This window comes from Lissotriton vulgaris, chromosome 8, assembly GCF_964263255.1.
Source record: "Lissotriton vulgaris chromosome 8, aLisVul1.2, whole genome shotgun sequence".
NCBI classification, from domain to species: Eukaryota; Metazoa; Chordata; class Amphibia; order Caudata; family Salamandridae; genus Lissotriton; species Lissotriton vulgaris.
Genome location: NC_141696.1, coordinates 194,312,458 through 194,331,832, shown reverse-complemented (window position 1 = coordinate 194,331,832; position 19,375 = coordinate 194,312,458). Strand labels below are relative to the sequence as shown.

Genomic DNA, 19,375 nt, shown 5'->3' with positions numbered 1-19,375 from the left:
TTCAAGAATGTCCATTCACCTATTGTTTCTAGTATCCAAAGGGTTTTGTAGAATTGTAATACAACTATGTCTAAGTGACCCAAAAATATTGCCCTGATGACCCAACAGTAGAAATATATAGGTCTCAAAACACATGTTGGAATTTACCTGTATATGGAAGCTTGAGATTACATTTTGAGCAAAATTGCCAATAAACAGCGTTTTGTACTAAATTCTACCAAAACGAACTGCAAGGTAACAATGTGTCATTTCTTTCTATAATAATTAAAAATATTAGAGTTGGGCATACTACCATTCAGTGTAGACCTTGAACCTGTCTAATAGGAGAGTGATCAGCCCAAACAGTTCAGCACTTGAACTGCTTAAACCTGTATGTTTCAGTGCTACTAACCTATTGTCAATTTACATTTGTGCAACTGACTACTCGTCTGTGCTCATACTTCCTAACTTTGGACATTCAGGCTGTTGCTGTTTTTGCTTAATTGAAGTCTGAGACATTAGTAGTTAATGTTAACTAGACTTGTATAGCGCAACAGCTGCCTCAGCGAAGAGGCGTCCTGGCGCTGAAAGCAGTGTGACATAGAGGCTAAGAACTTGGCATCACGGCGCAAAAGTAGTGAACATCGAGGGTAAGAACTAGGCATATTGATTCCCTACACAACATGAAAAGACAAACTAGTAGAAAAGAAAAACTAGTAGATAGGTGCTCCTATGTTGTCCTAGGGGTTAGTAGTTGATGGATTTATTTATTTTTCTGATACATATTAAAATCCTTTGTTTAATGAGTGAGCCTGTATAGAATAACTCTGATTACTGAACTGTAGGGGCCAAAAGTTCCTCTCAGCACCTTTTCTGTCCCAAGATGGCTTCTGCCTGTGGTTTATGTCTAGAACTACATATTGTATTTTGCTATGTGCAATCAGGCATATTTTTATACTTTTACCCTGTCATCGCATGATTAGGTTTTTCTTCTCGGACCATAAACCCAGCCTTTTTACAGAGTTGAGATATCCCGGACTTATTAAAGGACTTACAAGGTTTCTTGAAGTGGCAATCAGGCGCCATTGTCTTACGTAATCAACCAAAAGTCTCTATGTGGGTCTTTCTCATATTCATTACCTATTCCAATAAATTAACAGTTGTCGGGCAGGTTCTCAAGCAATATTTGTATCTATTAGTAACTCTTTAAAAAATGGAAGCAGAATGACTTACAACTTCCAAATGGGATAAATGTGAAGCTTGGTTTCTGTGCTGACGATGTATGCACTGCTCAACCTTTTTAGGAGACTGACAGGTTCAAATCTTTGTTTAAAAACATGGTGAAACTTTAAAAGAGAAAACAAATCCCTGGGATAGCCCTTAAACCAGTGCTCTTAGACCTCATTTGCTACGAGGGAAACAATACTATCGTATTCTGCCTTACAACATTTGAGTAAACAGTTATATACTTACATGGGACTCTGTTGATTATCAGGAGAAAAGTCTGGTCCTGTCATTGAAAAGGAGTTTAGCTGGCTTAGATACCTCACATCTAAATTTAAATTTATCGTTGCTCACTTCAATTATGTATAGCTTATATTAAGGAACAAGTGAAAGACTTATTGATATTTGTGTCACAATTAATGCTTTTGATCATCCATTATGGTCATTGTATACAAGTTGGAAACTGTGTTGTAGTTATCTGTTCTAAGTCATTTTGCATGGACTTTTGCATGATATAAACTGTATTCTAAGCTATGGTAAGAGCAATTTTTCCTTTAGAGTGTATCACTTCATATTCACCTTGGTTATTCAGCATCCATACAGATAGAATACAAGATAGTGTTAATTCTTGTAACATTGCATGCAGTATAACCCCTTATGAAGCCCTCATTCAGAACATCGGGAACAAAAGCGGTTATATTCAGCTCTGCAATAAGAACACAATCTAAGGAGTTTAGTTCTTCACAACATTAGAGCAAGAAAACAACTATTTTGGTAGAAGCTGATCTGCATCCATAGCCACGTTTCCAGAGACCGGAAGTAGAGGGTTTAATGACTGTCTGCTCACCCTTTCCCCACCACTCTCGGGTCGAGTGCATCCTTGAGGGAGTCCTGGAAAGACAGGTGACACTGTTGCAAAGTCAGCTGACTGTCACAGTTCTTCTCTTATTTGAGAGAAACTCTGTTGGTACCGCTCTCTAGTGTGCTATCGGCTCTTATAGGGTCATCGCCCACCTTGCATCTGTCATACGCACTCCAAGGTCTGTCTCAGGAGGGGGTGGGAAAAGAAAGCTTAGTTGGAGTAGGGTCTATGGCAAGGGTGCAGGTATGTTTGGTTTGTTTTCAATGAGAGGAGCTGTTGAGAGGTGAGGAGGATCCCAGGTCACCAGTTAAATGAGACTGATGCAAGGAGGAGGTAAAGAAGCAGAGTTGTGAACGACAGATTGATTGATTGAATTAATAATAGTTTTGTAGCGCACACTATTACCCCAAAGGATGTCCAGCCGCTTATACTTAACAGAAGGAATGTTGTCTGGGGAAACCAAGCATTGGCGAAGTCAGTAAGCCTCATCTCTGAAACCGATTGACTTTACTATTTCTTCTTTGCTACGGCTAGGCTAACATGTTTTTTGTTTTTTTGTACTCCTGTGTGGTGGCCATATTTGAATGCATTTTTTTATTGTTGTAACAAAATACACTGATAGACAATGGCAGTGTTGCCGCAATATTGGATTGCAATTTATAAGTTTTATCAAAATGCTTTATCAAAAAGTATTCAGAAGTATGTTTGACAAATCAGTCTGTGTTAATACACTGTCCTCGCTTCCTGGTGTAATAATACCACACTTTTCAATAGGTTTTCAAGAGGACCCATTGTTTGCAGCTTAGTAAACAGCAGAGCTCTTTTTAGCATCTTAAAACACACACTTAATCAACATATGTACAAAATAATTTAGTATTATCTTCATAATGCAGTGGATGTCAAATCTGGCACATTCAAAGATGGCTGCCATGTATATGTGCCCTTCTGTAGAAGTCCTCTATAAATACATTTTGTTAAAGCATTTAAACAATAAATTAAAATATGCCCTTTGGACATGTGTGCACACTCCTGGGCAGGCATCATGAAATAATTTAAGAACTGTTTTAAGATTGCCGCCCATCACACAGCAGCAGAGCCTCGAAGTCTGAGGAGATTTGGGGGGGGGGGGACGGGGGGGCAAGCTGCTGTTGCTGGGTGTAATAGAGTGGATGGGGGTGGGGTTTCCGAGGGAGCAGAGGGAGAGGGAGTTAAAAGGAGGTTTTTATATGCACTACAATGTATAGTCTGAAGTAAGCAGTGGAAGGATACATCACCCACTGAGAACACTGTCAGGCAGATAAGCACTTGGGTGGGACAAACCTAGTAAAAAGAAAAAGAACCATTGAATCGGTTGTAGATAAAGGAGATGGACATCAAGGCCATCCACTCTTGTGCTGGAGGTGTGGAGGGTTTTCCTAAGCCCATTCTAAGTATAAGTAAAGTATTGGAAACATTTGGCCTACTAAGGAGTCTGTAGCTGAGATGTAGGAAGAAAATAGAAATATCTTTACTGATTTGTAAAACTATAAAAAGATACTGTTCAGAGAGTAAAACTGAAAGCTGATTCTTGTATTTGGGTGCCAATAGTAAGATGGCATGCCCAACCATCCTGTAATGGAGAAACATTGCACTAAAAATACAAAAACCTCTTTAAAATTCCAGATTGAAAAGGTCTATAGGCGTGCAATCATTATTGGGGCCCAGTCATGAAATATGGTGTGTGAGAGAAATATAGTGCCTTAAAGAGAGACCCTAGTGACTTAGGAGGCCTCCGATGGTAGGCTAGATGAAAGGAAATAGAAGAATGGTGAGAGAGTCAAAATCGTCTGCGTTCTGCTTAAACTGATCTGAAAATAATGCTAGACTACAGAAGAGTTTTAAGACAATAAATGGACAGTAAAATAGATGACCTTTCAAAAAGAATGAAATGGTCAGAGGAGACTTTGGAAGCCTATAAACGGGTTTGTATTGTCATAAGCAAAGCCAAACATTTTAATGGCATTTTATAAGCGGGAGCAGGCCCAACATTGAATACCCTTCAAGTTGAAAACCACAGGGTTGTGGAACCTCCCACAATCATGACGGCCGTTTTCTTAGAGTTGAGTTTTAGCCAGTTTTATTTCATCCAGGAAGCTACCTCAGAGAGGCAGGCTTGCAAATTAGCTTGTCCTGCCTGAATGTTGCCTTAAAGGCTCAGCCGGGTCTGAGTATGACCTGCATAGGACATGCATATAAATCCAAGAGGTAAGAGGACTTGATATAAATCTTAAACAAGGTGGGAATTAATGATGAACACTGAGAAAGACCACATGAAAAGGACCTGAAATGGGAATGAAGGTGGACTGCCAGGTAATGGTGAATAAGAAATGAGGTCAACTATTCTCTCCTCCTGAGCTAGAGTACAAGTGCACCATGCCCAGCATGAAAATTTAGATTAGGTACTTTTCTATATCCAAAGTAACCGCCTGTGTAAGGAAGGTCAGAGGTGTGATTTTCATGCTAGGAATTAGCGCAGAGCCCAAGGCCATCCTGTCCGTTGTATGAACAGGCCTTTTTTTAAATTTTAGAACCAGACAGTAAAAACGAGAAAATATCATGGTCTTACCATGCAATAACTCAACTCTACATGTGCATGATTCATTCATTCCTCAAAACCTACAATTCTGACCCATTTCCCTTTGTATATGTCACAAAAGCATTTGCTTTATTTACTAAATGGCCATTAAAACAAGACCACAGAAATGGATGTGGGGTTTCACTGTATGTTTCTGTGTATATTTTGGCATGTCTAAAATGAGACCCTAGCTGACCTTCAGTGGAGAGCCGTACAGTGGAAATCCCTAGTAGGGATTTCCACTGTACAGAACTCTATTGTGCATTGGACATTTGATATTGTTGATCCATCTTGAAATTAATATGTGCAACTCAAATTTCTGGATTACCCAATTTTATTGTGGTTCTTTTGATGGCATTACCTGTGCCAAATTCAATATGTTTGGAATTCCTCAGACACCATAATATTTCTTTAACAAAAAAAAGAAACTCTTTAAATGAATCCTTTCATTTTTCTAATTTCAAATTTGATAGTAGTTTGGTGTTACATTGAAATATCCCTGTTCAAGTTTGCAATCTGCTGCTTCTGAATCTGATATAATCATGGTCCAAGTTTACGTTCTAGAAAAACTCCAACAAACCTTTTCAGGCTACTAGTGTGCTTTGTTTTCTGTGGATATTTGTGGTCAACAGAACAAAAGACATATTAACTGATGATGCTGAGTTACAGACCTTCCCAATTCATCACATGAATAAAGTCCTCATGCATTCCTGGCTGTATTTGGTGCTTTTTGAAATTTAAATACTATTATTTAGGTCCCACAGGGCCATCTTATCCAGACAGTCGGTTTTCAGATCCTGAAAAACTCAAACGACTGAGCAAGTCCGTGCCCGACTTTCTGCAAGATGAGGTAAGTTGTACATTTTAAATTGTAAGACAATGCTCTATACAGGTTTCCTTATTCTTTGGTGTTTTTACATGAGCATCCACAATGTACAAGTTAAGGGCTATAGTAGTAGCATTTGGTTACAATTGCATTTTTATGGTATTCTGTTCATTTTTGCTGTGGCCAATTATCCAGGTAACTGTGAACATGTCTTTAGGGTTATGAAGTTAAGCAATTAAAATGTTGTGAAAAACACGAAGTCTTTGAATTACACTGGCTTTTAATGTTTGTGACAAAAAAATAAAGTCCACAAAAAATGTCCAATCTGTCTGTATAGTGTATCACACACACCAAACTGGCCTTCTCGGACTGCTTCTTAAGCTCTTGGCCCTCAGTTTTCTGTGCAGTATTTTCGGTTTGACTCCTTTTTTTTTTTTGCACACAAGTATTCGCAAGATACAGTAAAAAACTTAATGTATGTAATTTCGCAAACAGGTGCATAAGCACAATTCAAATTTGCAGTATTACAGCACAGTTGCCACATAAAATGATAAAGACCACGACTAATTTAAACAAATTTCATGTTTCATACAGAAAATGATTAAAGGATGGTAAGTAAACATTCAAGCTAGATTTTTGAAGGAAAACTTGTTCTCTTGATAGCAATAAAATTAACTGCTGAATCCACACTTATTGAGTCATTTTGTTAGTGGATTTTCTCAGACTTAGAATTACATTGTTTTTACAGTCAACAATGTATTGTATAACCAGTTCTGATCCGCATAATAAACTCCCAGCATTCTGGAGACCACTACAGGAATTGATCCGAACCAGCTTCATTCTTGAAAATGCCACTCCAGAGATCTTGTACTCGTGTCATATTTCACATTAAACATCCAAATTTGCCTGGTTCCTTATTTCCAAGTGTGAATCGGTTCATGTTAAGGATAGTTTGACCATCTTGGCAGGGGAGCAGTGAATCTAAAAAACTGTTTTTTAACTAAGACAGACTCTGATTCGAACGTCCTGTTCCTCGGGGATATTCTTTTTTCATACTTGTGGTATTTATTTTAAACTATTTTCCTTATGTTTGTTCAGATAACTGGTATTTACACCTAAGAGATTCAAAAGTTATTTAGTGTTTGCAGTCCAAACATTATCTGTCTGCTGTTCTAATACACTTTCGTGTTGATGGGTTTGATCTCCCAGTTACCTCAAAGAGATTATCCTTCATAGAAGGAAGGGTCTCCACACCCTCAACCCATTTACTTCATATGGTAATTGTGTGTGTGGTAGTTGAAGGTGTAACCATCATTTACATATTTCCCTAGTAAGAAGCTACCCTATGGAACTCCAGCCAATTTTGTATCAGCGAGGCCTTTCGTCGTCTGGACAGCTAGATAACCAAGGGAAAGCCTTTTGGCATTTTTGAGTGACAGCAAAACACATTCTCCTCATTCTACATACTTTGGGAAAGTATTGAGACATTTTCATTAGGGAACTGTCTTTAGTTACTGTAAAATACAAATTTTAACATTCGTATTTTCCCCATGACTAAGATGCAGATATTCCATACACATATTCCTTTTTACCATCTTCAAGTATTAATTTCATCTCTATCTGCATCAATTCCAAATCTTTAAGACTGTTTTTAGCCCAATGAAGTTTGAGACATGCAAACCTATTTTAAGCTTATTTTGGTAACAGTGGTTACCCATTTGCAAGTGTAACAAAGTGTGTTGTTAAAAAAGAAAAATACTGCAGTGTCAATCACAGTCTGACTTTAGACTGAAGTGTAGCTAAAGCCAGTCTTTATGTGCTGGATGGAGTTGTGCCTTTTTGGATACAAGTAAGTACGTCAGCTCTCTGTGGTATTCAGACCACAAGACAGTCACAAGAGCCCAAGATTTACCGAAGGGCTCCTCCGTGTTACCCCTCTTTGGCTATATAGAGGAGCATCAATTGAGGCTATATAGAGGAGCATCAATTGACTTGATCACAAATCATGTTAATTTCTTATCTGCAACTTCTGGGTACGTTGGTATAAGTGGTGTGATAGCCATTCATCATTACGTAGGCTGACATCAAAATATACATGATGGCAGCATCATCAAACCAGGTAGGAGGCCTCCTCAAAGAGTGGGGTGTGGATAAAAACCGAATTTCACTGATTATCCTAAAAATACTTCTGAGCTGATTTTGAAAGTTATCTAGAAAACCTAAACCATGGGAAATTCTTTCTTTCCTTGCTCACATAAGGGCAACTAGACTGGTGGGAGGGGAGAAAGAGGGCAAGGAGCCCCAAAACTGTCCACTATTCTACTTTAAACCCAGGGTATCAAAAGATATTGGAGTTAGATGCCTCACTCACTTATTGTGACATGCTTCGTCAACGGTGCCTATCCACACCCTGGTAGGGAGGTCCCACCAGGGCTGACTCAGCCAAAAATTCATTTTTGGGGAGTTCTTAGATAAAACCAAACTGGACAATGCAGGGACCAGAAGGAAAATATTAGTGAGGGTTTTCTGTACAAATACCTCGCAGTATACCCAAAGTTAAATTCTTTATTGGTAGGGTACTGAGGATATGGATAAAAAGATATAGCACAAGGTTATAGTTGAAATTCTACTCCTCAATTGACATTGGTTTTTAGGGTGCCAACATTTTTCGGCCTGCGCAATGAGTCCTAACAGATCTGGGGCCTTCTTCAGGGCTAGATGCATGTCCCTGCATGAAGAACTACACATTCATTCTCTGTGCAAACATGAGACCTAAGGCTCTCACCTGATACTATACTCAATCTGCGGATAATACCTACAGAAAAAAACTTCTAAGTTCTAAATAAGAATCCCTACACCTGTAGTAAATATAGTGGTCTGTCTTAGAGTTAAAGGGTCTGCTGCATCCCACTGAAGGACGTATTACTGTTTCATTCTGTAAACTCTACCTGTTTTTTTGGTGAGGTAAGTGATGTGAAAGTAATTTCTAATTTACCTACACACACCTTACAAAATTCTGTGATAAACATTTTCTTAAGTAAGGGGCGTTAATTCAGATTTGAGATATCAAATAGAGTTTCTTAAAGTTCAAGAAGGAACTCACAATTTTGCAGGACTTTTACTAATCTGGTATCAAACAAAAGGGAGGGAAGAGGATAAAGAGTCCATTCGTTTCCCCTCAACAAGTAACTAATAATCAAAAAGAGAACGGACACTAGTATCTGCAAAAACCATTAGTCAGGGGCAGAGTCAGCACAAGGCCCGCAAATTGACGCCGCATGGAGTAACTCCAGAAGCGACTCTGAGCCCCTGTGGAAGCCTATATACTGAACACACAAGCTTGGAAATTCCATTGTGTAACCTCCACCATACACACAAAAGGTGTATGAGTTATATATATTTTCGTTTGTTTGTTTTTTTGTTCTCGTCCTGACGAAAGCTCCCCTGACCCTCTGTGGGCCCCGTGAGCTGAAACATGTCGACATTTTTTGAGAATGATATGGTAGCTCAGTAACTCAACTACCTTAATATCCCACTACTTTTAATAATAGTGACTAGTCTTTTTCCTTAGATTAAATATTGTTTCCTTTCGACTAAGTCATTATTTTTTAAACACAATTTTTCATTTCTGGACACTTCTGCATACACCAGAAGTAGCCTCGGGTGAGGCAGGCATACTGCACGTTAATCGTTGACCCAATGACGATGCCAAGACTCCTGATGGGGCGGATAAAAAGATATACCGCTATAACAACTCCAGGATGTCTATGAGGGTTTTCGACAAAAACTAATGGTTTTTGCAGATACTAGTGTCCGTTCTCTTTTTGATTATTAGGACTTTTACTAATCTCCTTACTTCAGCCCATGGTCTGATTTATTTATTTTTTTTTCTTCTTTAATATTCTCTTCAATGCAACATTATCATTGTGGATTCCTTTTTTTTGCTATTAAAGTCGATAAAAACGTTTTTGCATTTGTTACCTGTGCAGGCTCAATAACGGTCATACACACTCTCATTACCTTTTGTCTTGTTTATGCCAACGATAAGAGGTTATAGCTGGTCCACAACGAGGCTGTATGGCTATTGTTAAAATTTCTTATGCAGACTTATTTGCCCTTATCTAAAGAAACCTCATTGGGTGCCAATCGAGGAGAGAATTCTGTATAAAGGTTTCATGTAATTGGTCTTCTCAGGAAAGTATTCCCTCTGCTACCGGATTTCACCAGGAGAACGCTGGTCCAGTCACTAGTGTTAAGTAGGCTGGACTACTGCAATGGTCTGTTGCTGGGTGCCAATGAGGGTATCTTGGCTAGATTACAAGTTGTGCAAAACACTGCTGCACGACTAGTTTTAAACGCCCCGCCTCGTACTCCCTCAAAACCATTGTTGGCCAAACTGCACTGGCTTCCGGTAAGGCAGAGGGTGATGTTTAAGATCTGCTGTGTCATCCATAAATGCCTTATAGGTAAGGGTCCTGGCTACCTCACTGAAAAATTCATCCCTTATGTCCCATCTAGATCCTTGAGATCAGGAGATCAGGAATTGTTATGTGTTCCTAGGGCCATGAAAGCTAGAAAGGGGGGGTAGGGCCCTTTCTGTAGCCGGCCCTAAGTTGTGGAACCAACTCCCTAAGGAAATCAGAGTATGCAGGGAACATCTCCCTTTTAGGAAGAAACTCAAAACTTTCCTTTTTAATCATTAGCTGGTTTAGGGCTTTGAATTAGATCATGACGAGTTGCTGTTCTTTAGTTGCTGCCAAAGGCGCGGAGATACTCCTTCGGGAGTCGATTCGCAGCGCCATAAAAACATGCAAAATAAATAAAACGCTTGCCCACGAGCATTCTACCGGATTGACCCTAGGTATCGCTCTGCAAGAATCGCCCATTATCTACCTGTAAGAATTCTCTGCTCTTCTGGTGCACGGCTGGCCACAGTACAAAGCATAAAGAGAAAGAAATGATGTGGTCCGTCCGTCCGTCCTCCTATCTTGCGACCTGGAATGTCCTTGTTGTACTTGTCCCCGCTGCCCAGCATAGAATGTATGATGCAAGAGTCTGTTAGAATGTTCTGTGTGGATGTCTGGGAGTTGAACTACACTTCTATGTGGAGTATGTGGGAGCTTCTGGTTGCTTACCAGACTTTATATTTGACATAAGTGGTGTGAAGGTTGTCTCTTACCTAAGTGTTCTGTTACGCCGTGAGTTGGGACCTTTTTGCCTCTTACTGACCTGGCCATTCGGTTTGTTTGGTTTCTGGGTTGAGTATGTGATGCGTGGGCGTGATAGTGTGTTGGTTATTTCGTTGTGTGAGTAATGTTTGTTTAAGGAAGAGAGAAGGTGGTGTGAATGTTATTTATTAGTTTGCGTGATTGGTTTGAGAAGATGTTAACGATGTTAACTTGCTAATCTTATCTGATTTTACATTTATTTTGAAATTGCGTCATGTGACTTGTTATCTCACTTACTCTCCGCAATTTCTATTCATATCTCTCGTTCGTCAAATTAAAGAAGGGAGATGTGTTGTACTTGTCCCCGCTGCCCAGCATAGAATGTATGATGCAAGAGTCTGTTAGAATGTTCTGTGTGGATGTCTGGGAGTTGAATGTGGGCTAAGTGGCAGGAGGCCACTCCTGGTGGGGTTCCTCCTTTACATACTTGACTTATCAACTAACATGAATAAAGGAGCATCAAGAAACTACATAGACTACGTGGCATTTATTTACAACAGTCCTCCTGCTAGTCTTGAGGCGCTAAGGGACAAAAATTGCTTTAGACGCCACCTCAAAACCTGGCTCTTCCTAACAGCTTATCAGTAATTCAGATGTATAGGAACTGTGTACGTAGTCCTAGCTCCTGGACACTCTTAAGTAGCATGATCTTTATAAATCTTTGATTGTTTACGCCAAGTATTCAACCCATTACTGTGCCCTAAATAAGGCGAATGATGGCAGAACTACCTACATAGATAAATGTTATGTTCAAGTAAAATAAATCTTGATGAACGTGGAAGGAAAGTATAGACTGAAATCTGATATGGCAAAACACTATAAGGCCACTCTCTAACTTGTTACACTTGTCTTACATTATAGCATCACCTAGGTCTCCAGATATCTGCAGCTTATTTCCTTAACAATCCACTTACAATGTGTTGCTCTTGTTACCGTGTGTGACCTCACATTTTATATCCTCAACATACAGCATGTGTCTTTGTGTAATGTTTTGTAGAGTGATGGCAGAGAGACAGATTCAGCATCAGAAGGCAGTTTTCAGCTTGGCAGACACAAGAAGACCCCCAGCTCTCTAACCAATCTTAGTGGCTCCTCTGGCATGGCATCCTTGTCCTCTGTATGTAAACCAATGTTTTGTTTCTTAACACACTGCTTTAACTAATCCATTCATTGAGGCGTTTGTCTGTTTCTAAAGTAATGTCTAACCCTGCATTTTGTTGTCAACAGGTGGATTGGGTATTGTGTTGCACCAAGGCCTTGTTTCTTAACAGCATGCCCACCATAAATGGGTTGAGCACATTGTGGTGATCACTTTGATGTATTAATGAGTGTTAAGTCTAACTTTCTGACTTGCATGAGAGTTGCTCTTTATTATGCAAAAGTATTAGTTGAACCTTAACACCACAATTTAAATAAAAACATGACGGTGGCAAATTCAGATTCTGCATAATAGATGATCCAAGCACTGAATGCTACTGTGTGCTTAAGACTTTTCTTTTCAACTGTCAGATTATCCAGGCAAAATCAAAAAACGTTACTGTGGTGGTGTCAAGTAAAGGAAAAACTGCAACAAAATGGCTTTGCTAGACGAGCTTGAACAGGATACTTGAGAGGACTACTTTTTTGGGGTTAGTTTCTTCAGAGCTGGTCTTTGCCGGTGGGTGCATAATCCTCATGTTGCCACAAATGGAAAACTAAGCAATGTATTTCTGGAGAATTTATATAAGGCTAGCTAAGTATGGAGATAATTGACAACAGAGAAGTGAAGATTGTAGAGCTTTTTAGGGCAGAGATTTGAAGTGTAAAGATCTCAAGAGAAGTGAGTGGCGGGGGGGGGGGATGGGGGGGGGGGAGATTGTTTCACTTTTAATAGCAAACCGGCAGTTCCATCTGTGTTTGCTGGTGATTTGAAGTTCACTTTAACAAACTTCAATAAAACACGCTTTGAATGAATTTACCTTTTACTTCCCAGGCAATGTTACAGAAGTGTGTATAAAAACTGTGAAGCAATCTTGAAAGGTGCCTGAGCCTTAAGTTGGTGTGACCCAGGAATTCAAGATTTGCAGGTTAAATTCAGTATGATTGAGACAAGAAAGCAAATGTTCAAGACTCCTGTCACCATGTCATGCTGCACGTGGAGTACCTTTCAAAGTACATTTTGATAAACTTGGGATGTAATGAAAACAAGTAGTTTGTCCTCGCCCGGCCTCTGTACGCTGGGAGAAATTTTAAGTCAAGTGCTAAGGGAAAGACCCCTAACTCTTAAAAAAAAAAAAAAAAAAAAAAAAAAAAAAAGCTTTTTCTAACATCCTGGATCATAGTTTTAGAAAAGGGTAAAAAGATTAAAAGGTCAGCTCCGTACCGCCACTTAGAAGCCCTTAAGCCATCAAAAGTTCTTTGAAGTCAGACAGGTTTGCTTTTTCCTTACACACCAGTTTGTGCAAGAGCTTGTCCTTCAGAAAGCTGAGCGGCATTAGAATATCCAATTGTCCTCTTATATTTATAAGCCTCACAGCTAATTGTGGGAAAATTGATTGAGGCAAATTTAGCAGGTTTTTTTTTTAGATTTGTGGTTCACGGATATTATTGAACAATTGTAAATTAGGTAGAACGCCTTTGTTTCAAAGAAACAATGTAGGGCATGTGCAGAAACTAGAATATATACAAACACACTTTTACTGGAATACTGTGACTCACCAATAAAGGTACTAGAACTACACAGTACAAGAGTTAGTAATTGAATTTAAAGTGAGAGACTTGTAACATCAATTTAATACAAAACAAGAAGAGATGTGGTAATTTGCAGATGCAAGCTGCCTGGGTGCTGTGAGGGAATACAGACTAGAGATACAAGCGTACCGCATTTGAGTCTGCATACTGTAGGATCCATAATTGTGCACAGTATTGTGTGGTGAGAAAATGCACATAGCGTATCATTCATCAGTACTGCTATCTTAATGTTGATCAGTGGTAAGTACTTTATCAAGTGTCACATTATTGTAGTGTACATGTGCTTCTAATGCTCCTTTTTAAGATACTCTGAAAAACATGATCAGATCACTAGTACCTGTAGATTTTCAATCAGAACAGATCCAATGTTAATGGCTCACCCACTGATATGAATCACACCATCAGAGATCATCATAAGAAGCACAAACCTGAGTGAGAGATGTACCTGCCCACTGTTTTAAAGTTACATTTCCTGATGTATAAAAAGAGGCAGCCTTTCAATTAAACAGATTTGACAAACTTCTACAATCTACATTGCTCACTTGAGCATATGTGTTTCTAAGTTGATGTTTAATTTGAAGAATGACACTGCTTGGCCATGTGCAGGAAGGTTGCTGGATCGCCAGCGTATAGTCCATGAATATTGGTGTCCTGGATTGCTTTGCAATAGATTCCAATAAAGTGCCTGCCTTGGTTTTACATCCCAGAATAACATTTCTTTAGCATCATTTGTCCAAAATCTCTATTGCCAAAACAACTCTGTTGCTGTTTAATTAATATCCACTCACCCTAATTACTGTGGTCACATGTTTGCATGCCGTAAGTGGCATCGATCAGCTCCTCATCTTGTTGGTATTGTCCGTTCTGGAAGTGATGTCTTGGTGCCTATATAGGCGCCAGGCGGGTGTGCTGACGTCTGTTCCTTTCTCTCCCCGCCAGCCAACGCTGAGCTGTAGAAGAGATGTTTTTGTTAACTTTTTTTTAAGGTTATCTCCTGGTATGTAGAGGATGTCCTTGCGCAAGTTGGGTTTTTAAGCCCTGCGGCACCTGTCAAGGGCCAATGTCCGTGACAGAGCCCCACCTCTTTTGCCTTTGGTGTTTGGAGCGTGGTGACACCAAGGCGTCCTCTGATTGCTGAGCCTTGGTTCCGAAGGCTTTGAGGGAGCAGTTCCTAAAGCTGCTTGTGATCTGGCATGCGAAGCCATGGCGGTCGAGGGAATGTCTCAGGTTCGTTCGTGAAGCCTGAAATCCTCTTTGTTCCATTTGAAGTCATTGGCACATTCAGGTAGAAGGTATAAGAAGAACCGCAAGAAACCAAAGCACTCTTCAACTTGTCCTCGACCGTTGACTGAAGAGACATGGGAGCCTCAGCATTTTAGGCCTCAATCCCCATAATGTGTGCCTGGCTGACTCCACACCTCGCCGAATTTCCAAAGGCTGGAGCAACCCCTGACTAGCTAAAGAGTTCAATGAGGAAATGCACCCTTATTTTGGGGTGGTCAGACCCAGTTGACAAGCCTTTGGGCACAACAGGGTCAGAAGAGACATCATGTGGTGGGGCCCCAATGATCCATTCCTGGTTTTGGACCAATGCCGTTCAAGCCCTCTTGACCTATCCCGGCACCAGTCCCACCACCGATGCTCCCGGTGCTGCATGTGCCACCATCCCCATTGTCATCCTCTACTCTGACTTGGAGCTGGAGTGGCGTCGCCCAAATCTGCCAGCAGGAGCTCTCCCTCCTGGATGCGAGCCTGAGCCTTATTTTCATGGGCTAGGCCTCTGGGAACACTGTGAGGGGTCACTGGACCATTTAGAATACCAGCCCTATGCGGAACAGAGTGTGGACTAGTGTGAGGCCTGCGGGCTGGATACGTCTCCAGATGCTGGTTTGCTTTCTCCCCCTTATATGAACCGATACTCCTGTCAGACCTATATCAATTTATGTAGGCACCTTGAGCTATTGATGTTATTTCTTTTCTGCTTAATCACATCTTGTTTGTTTTTCTTCCTGGAATATTTGCCTTTGATCCACATTTGCTTCTGAATCGCATGAGTGCCCCCTCTATTAGCTTGGTGTAGGTCTCTGATATGTTGTGGATCTAAAACATGTTCTTATCGAGTCACCCACAGAATAAACCCTTCATGTGCCAAAACTGTTCTTGGTTAACATTACCTCTTTGTGTGGAGCAGTCCCTTTACATGTACATATTAGTACAGTGTTTGTGTATTTACCCACAGATTTCCCCCCTCCACTCACCTGAAAGTAATCAATAAGAGTGGTACTGATGAAGGTGGAAGCTTCCCACTGAAACATACGTTGAGCAGACTGCTGGGACTCCTAAAGGACAACACCAAAGCAGATTAAAATTGTGATTTGCTCAGTCCGTTATTCCTATCATCAGTGTATGCCTGTCAATTATTGAGGGTTCACCTTATATTCCTTTGTATAAGACTATATTGATTGTGAGAGTGTGGTATTAAAGTTGAGATTGCTTGATGTGAGGCTAGTTGATTGGGGGTTATGTGCTTGTATTTTTAGGATTAACACCAGTGTCTTCATATATTTTTACCTGTTAATAAAATTCGTTGTACATGTCAACCATGTTAGACAACTAGTTTATTGTTTATTATGATTGTGCCTACACTTTTAGAAATAGATATGTGACCACTATTAAAATCAAATCAGAAAAAGATTAATAAAAACAAATATATTTTTTCACATTTGAGTATGGCAGGAGATATTTTTGTGGGACAGTCCAATTTTAGCCTTGTGTTGGCCATCAGATAAATTGATATAGGTCTGACAGGAGTATTGGGTCATGTAATTTTTCCTTGGTTCTTCCCCCAAGCTCCTGGACCTAAAAAGTATGCTAAGGGGGTAACTTTCTTCAAGGATTGTTCTCTTCCCCTGCCAGGGCTAGAGAGGAGGGAGTTTCTTACGGAATGGTGGTGCACAGGGCAGCTGAAGTCCTTAACCTTCAGCTCCCAACCGTGGCAGTCAAGACTAATCTCTTAACTGAGGTTGGAACCCTTACTCCCATTCAATTACATACAGTTGGGCACATGGTCAACCCAACACTGGGTCCTGTGAATAGGATGATTGTCCACCTCCAACACTCCGCACCGAGGGACCCAAACTTACTTATGCAACACCCTACTCCTGAGAGCTTGGTGGCCCAGGCCTCCGCATCCCAACACACTTTACTTACAACTCCCCAGATAGGGAATTCAAGAGGCTGGAATCATTTGGGAAAAAGATGTCTTCTTTTACCAGCCTGGCATTGTGGTCTGTGAACACTTTTGGGCTATTATTCCCACACTTTGTGGGATACGGGTGCCCAAGTGCTACCACAGGTCCTGTAGGAGGCTCTGGCTGTACTCTCCAAAGCTGTCAACAATGGGGGGGAGGTGGCAAAGTTAATTAGTTGCTGCAGGCTCAATAGAACCGACTCGCTAGGCAGAGCGGTTTCCACAAAAGTGGCCATGAGGCACCACGCCTGGTTGAGGATGACTGTCTTTTTGGGGGATGTCTGAGCTTCCCTTGTGGACATGCCCTTCGATGGCACCCGTCTCTTCAGAGACCTGGCAGATTAAGTACTCTAGTGCGATAAGGAATCTCATACTACGGCTAGCTCCTTGGACTTCTCTGTTGCTCCTAATCCACCCCAATCTGCATTTTGCTCCTGTCATGGCTTCGGAAGGGGATTCCAGCCGCACCAATTACCACCCAGTCACCATGCTGTGCAGGCTCCCAACCTATGTATAGCCTTGGGCACTATACCCACAGACCTTGTGGGTCAGGTGGCCAGCGGTCTGGTCAATCCACCACTACCACAACTGTACCAGCCTCCAAACCCTCCTAGTCTGCCCCATACCACCATGGGCACCCAGTTGGCTTCAGGATTCGCCATCCCCTAACCCGCTGGCAGTCCATAACATCATACAGGTGGGTTTTGCAGATTGTCGAAAGGGGCTACTCCCTTCCTTCCGTGACTACCTCTCCCCCATTCCACCCTCTCATGAATGGCTGATGGAGGATCATCTGTCCCTTCATCCCAGGCTGTCGTCTCCCACCTCCAGACTACGGTGAACCTCCTGCACTCGCTTAGGTACACTATCAATGTGCCAAAGTCACACCTGACTCCCTCTCAGAAGCTCCCTTTTAACGTTGCTGTTCTGGACACAGTGCAGTTTCAGGCTTATACTCCCGAGCGGCGAGTCCTGGATATTCAGGTTATGATACCAATATTTCAGCCTCGATCCTGGGTTTCGGTGAGACTGACTCTGAGCCTGCCTGGCCTTATTGCCTCCTGCATCCCGCTGGTGACACATGCTAGTTGGAATATGCAGGCTCTGCATTGGGACTGGAAGTTGCAGTGGGCGCAGCGTCAGGAGAATCTCTGACATGGTTTAGATCTCGGAGGGCACTGCAAACAATCTGCAGTGGTTACTAACGAACTGCAATTGGGTCAGAGGCAGACCCCTCTCTTGTCCCCAATCAGATTTCACTGTAGTGACAGATGCGTCACTCCTGGGATGAGGCGGCCATCTGGGAAAGGCCTTAGGTCTCGAGTGGAATCCAAGCTCCACATCAACCTGCTGGAGCACCAATCGATACAACTGGCATTGAAAGCCTTTTTTCCCTTCATCAAGGGAAGACTGGTTAAGGTGTTAACAGACAACACTACCGCTATGTGGTACGGCAACAAGCACGGTGGGGTAGGGTCGTGGACCCTTTGTGAAGAGGCCCTGTACCTCTGAACATGGCTGAAAGCCAGGGTATATCTCTGGTTGTTCATCATCTGAACGCCATAGTGGACTAACTCAACCGAAGGTGCCTAGTTGATCTCGAATAATGTCTCCATCTGCAGGTGATGCAAGGTCTCTTTCTGCATTGGGAAGAGCCTTGGTTAGATCTGTTTACCACTGCTGAGAAATCCCAATGCCTGCAGTATTGCGTGCTGGAGTTTCCAAGGTGGCACTCACTCAAACGCTTTTTGTCTCGAGTGGAGCTCAGGCCTACAGTACACCTTTCCACTCATACCACTCCTGCCCAGAGTTCTCAAGATCAGACCTGACCAGGTTCAAGTCATCCTTGTGGCTCAGGACTGGGCACTGAGAGTCTGGTATCCCAAGCTTCTGTGCATGGCCATCAATCCTCCCATTGAGCTACCTCTTCGGGAAGCTCTTCTGTCGCAGCAGCAGTGGTGAATTTTCCGCCCAAACTTGTCCACTCTCCGCCGCCTTGTTAGAAGATTGAGCAGCAGCAGTTGACCGCTTTTGACCTTCCTCCTGAAGTCTGTAACATTATCTTGGCAGCCAGATGCCTTCTACTGTTGGAAGAAATCTGTGGTATGGTGCACAGAAAAATGTTGATCCCCTTTCGTCCCCTCTTTCTGACGTTCTGCTTTTCATTCTTTCTCATGCCCAGCACGGCTCTACTCTGCGCACTCTTAAGGGCTATCTATTTGCCATTTCTTCCTTCATCTGGTTGCTCTTTGTTGGAGTCCCGTATTGTACATGAGTTCTTTAAAGCTCTTATAAAACAGTCCCCTCCTTCACCATTCATTATACTTTAGTGGGATCATAATTTGGTTTTTACTTTTTGATGTGCGCTCTTTTCGAGCCTCTACAAAATTGTGCCCTCAGGTTTCTCACCTTGAAAACAGCCTTCTTTATGGCAATTACCTCTGCCTGCTGCATGAACTTCAGGCCTTATCATCTAAGCCGCCTTATCCTTCAGTCTATCATGACAAAGTAGTGCTTCGCACTAGAGCTTCCTCTATGCCGAACGTTGTCACTTCTTTTCACGTAGGTTAATCCATCACCTTGCCTACTTTTTTCTCTCCTGCACATCCCTCTAACAAAGAGGACTGACTCCACCAACTGTAGCCAAAAAGAGAATTGTCGT

General features: G+C 41.6%; 1 protein-coding gene across 39 annotated transcripts in view; it reads left to right on the top strand.

Annotated features, from left to right (window-relative positions):
* Positions 1-19,375, top strand: part of SYTL2 (synaptotagmin like 2) — a 411,708-nt gene that overhangs the window by 317,429 nt on the left and 74,904 nt on the right. For 30 of the 39 annotated variants that reach the window (XM_086933941.1, XM_086933940.1, XM_086933962.1 and 27 more), the window contains 2 exons: positions 5,435-5,529; positions 11,731-11,850. In XM_086933941.1, coding sequence (XP_086790067.1) covers positions 5,435-5,529; positions 11,731-11,850 — 215 coding nt within the window. The remainder of the gene's footprint in view (positions 1-5,434; positions 5,530-11,730; positions 11,851-19,375) is intronic. The other 9 variants (XM_086933963.1, XM_086933961.1, XM_086933956.1 and 6 more) reach the window with 1 other exon arrangement.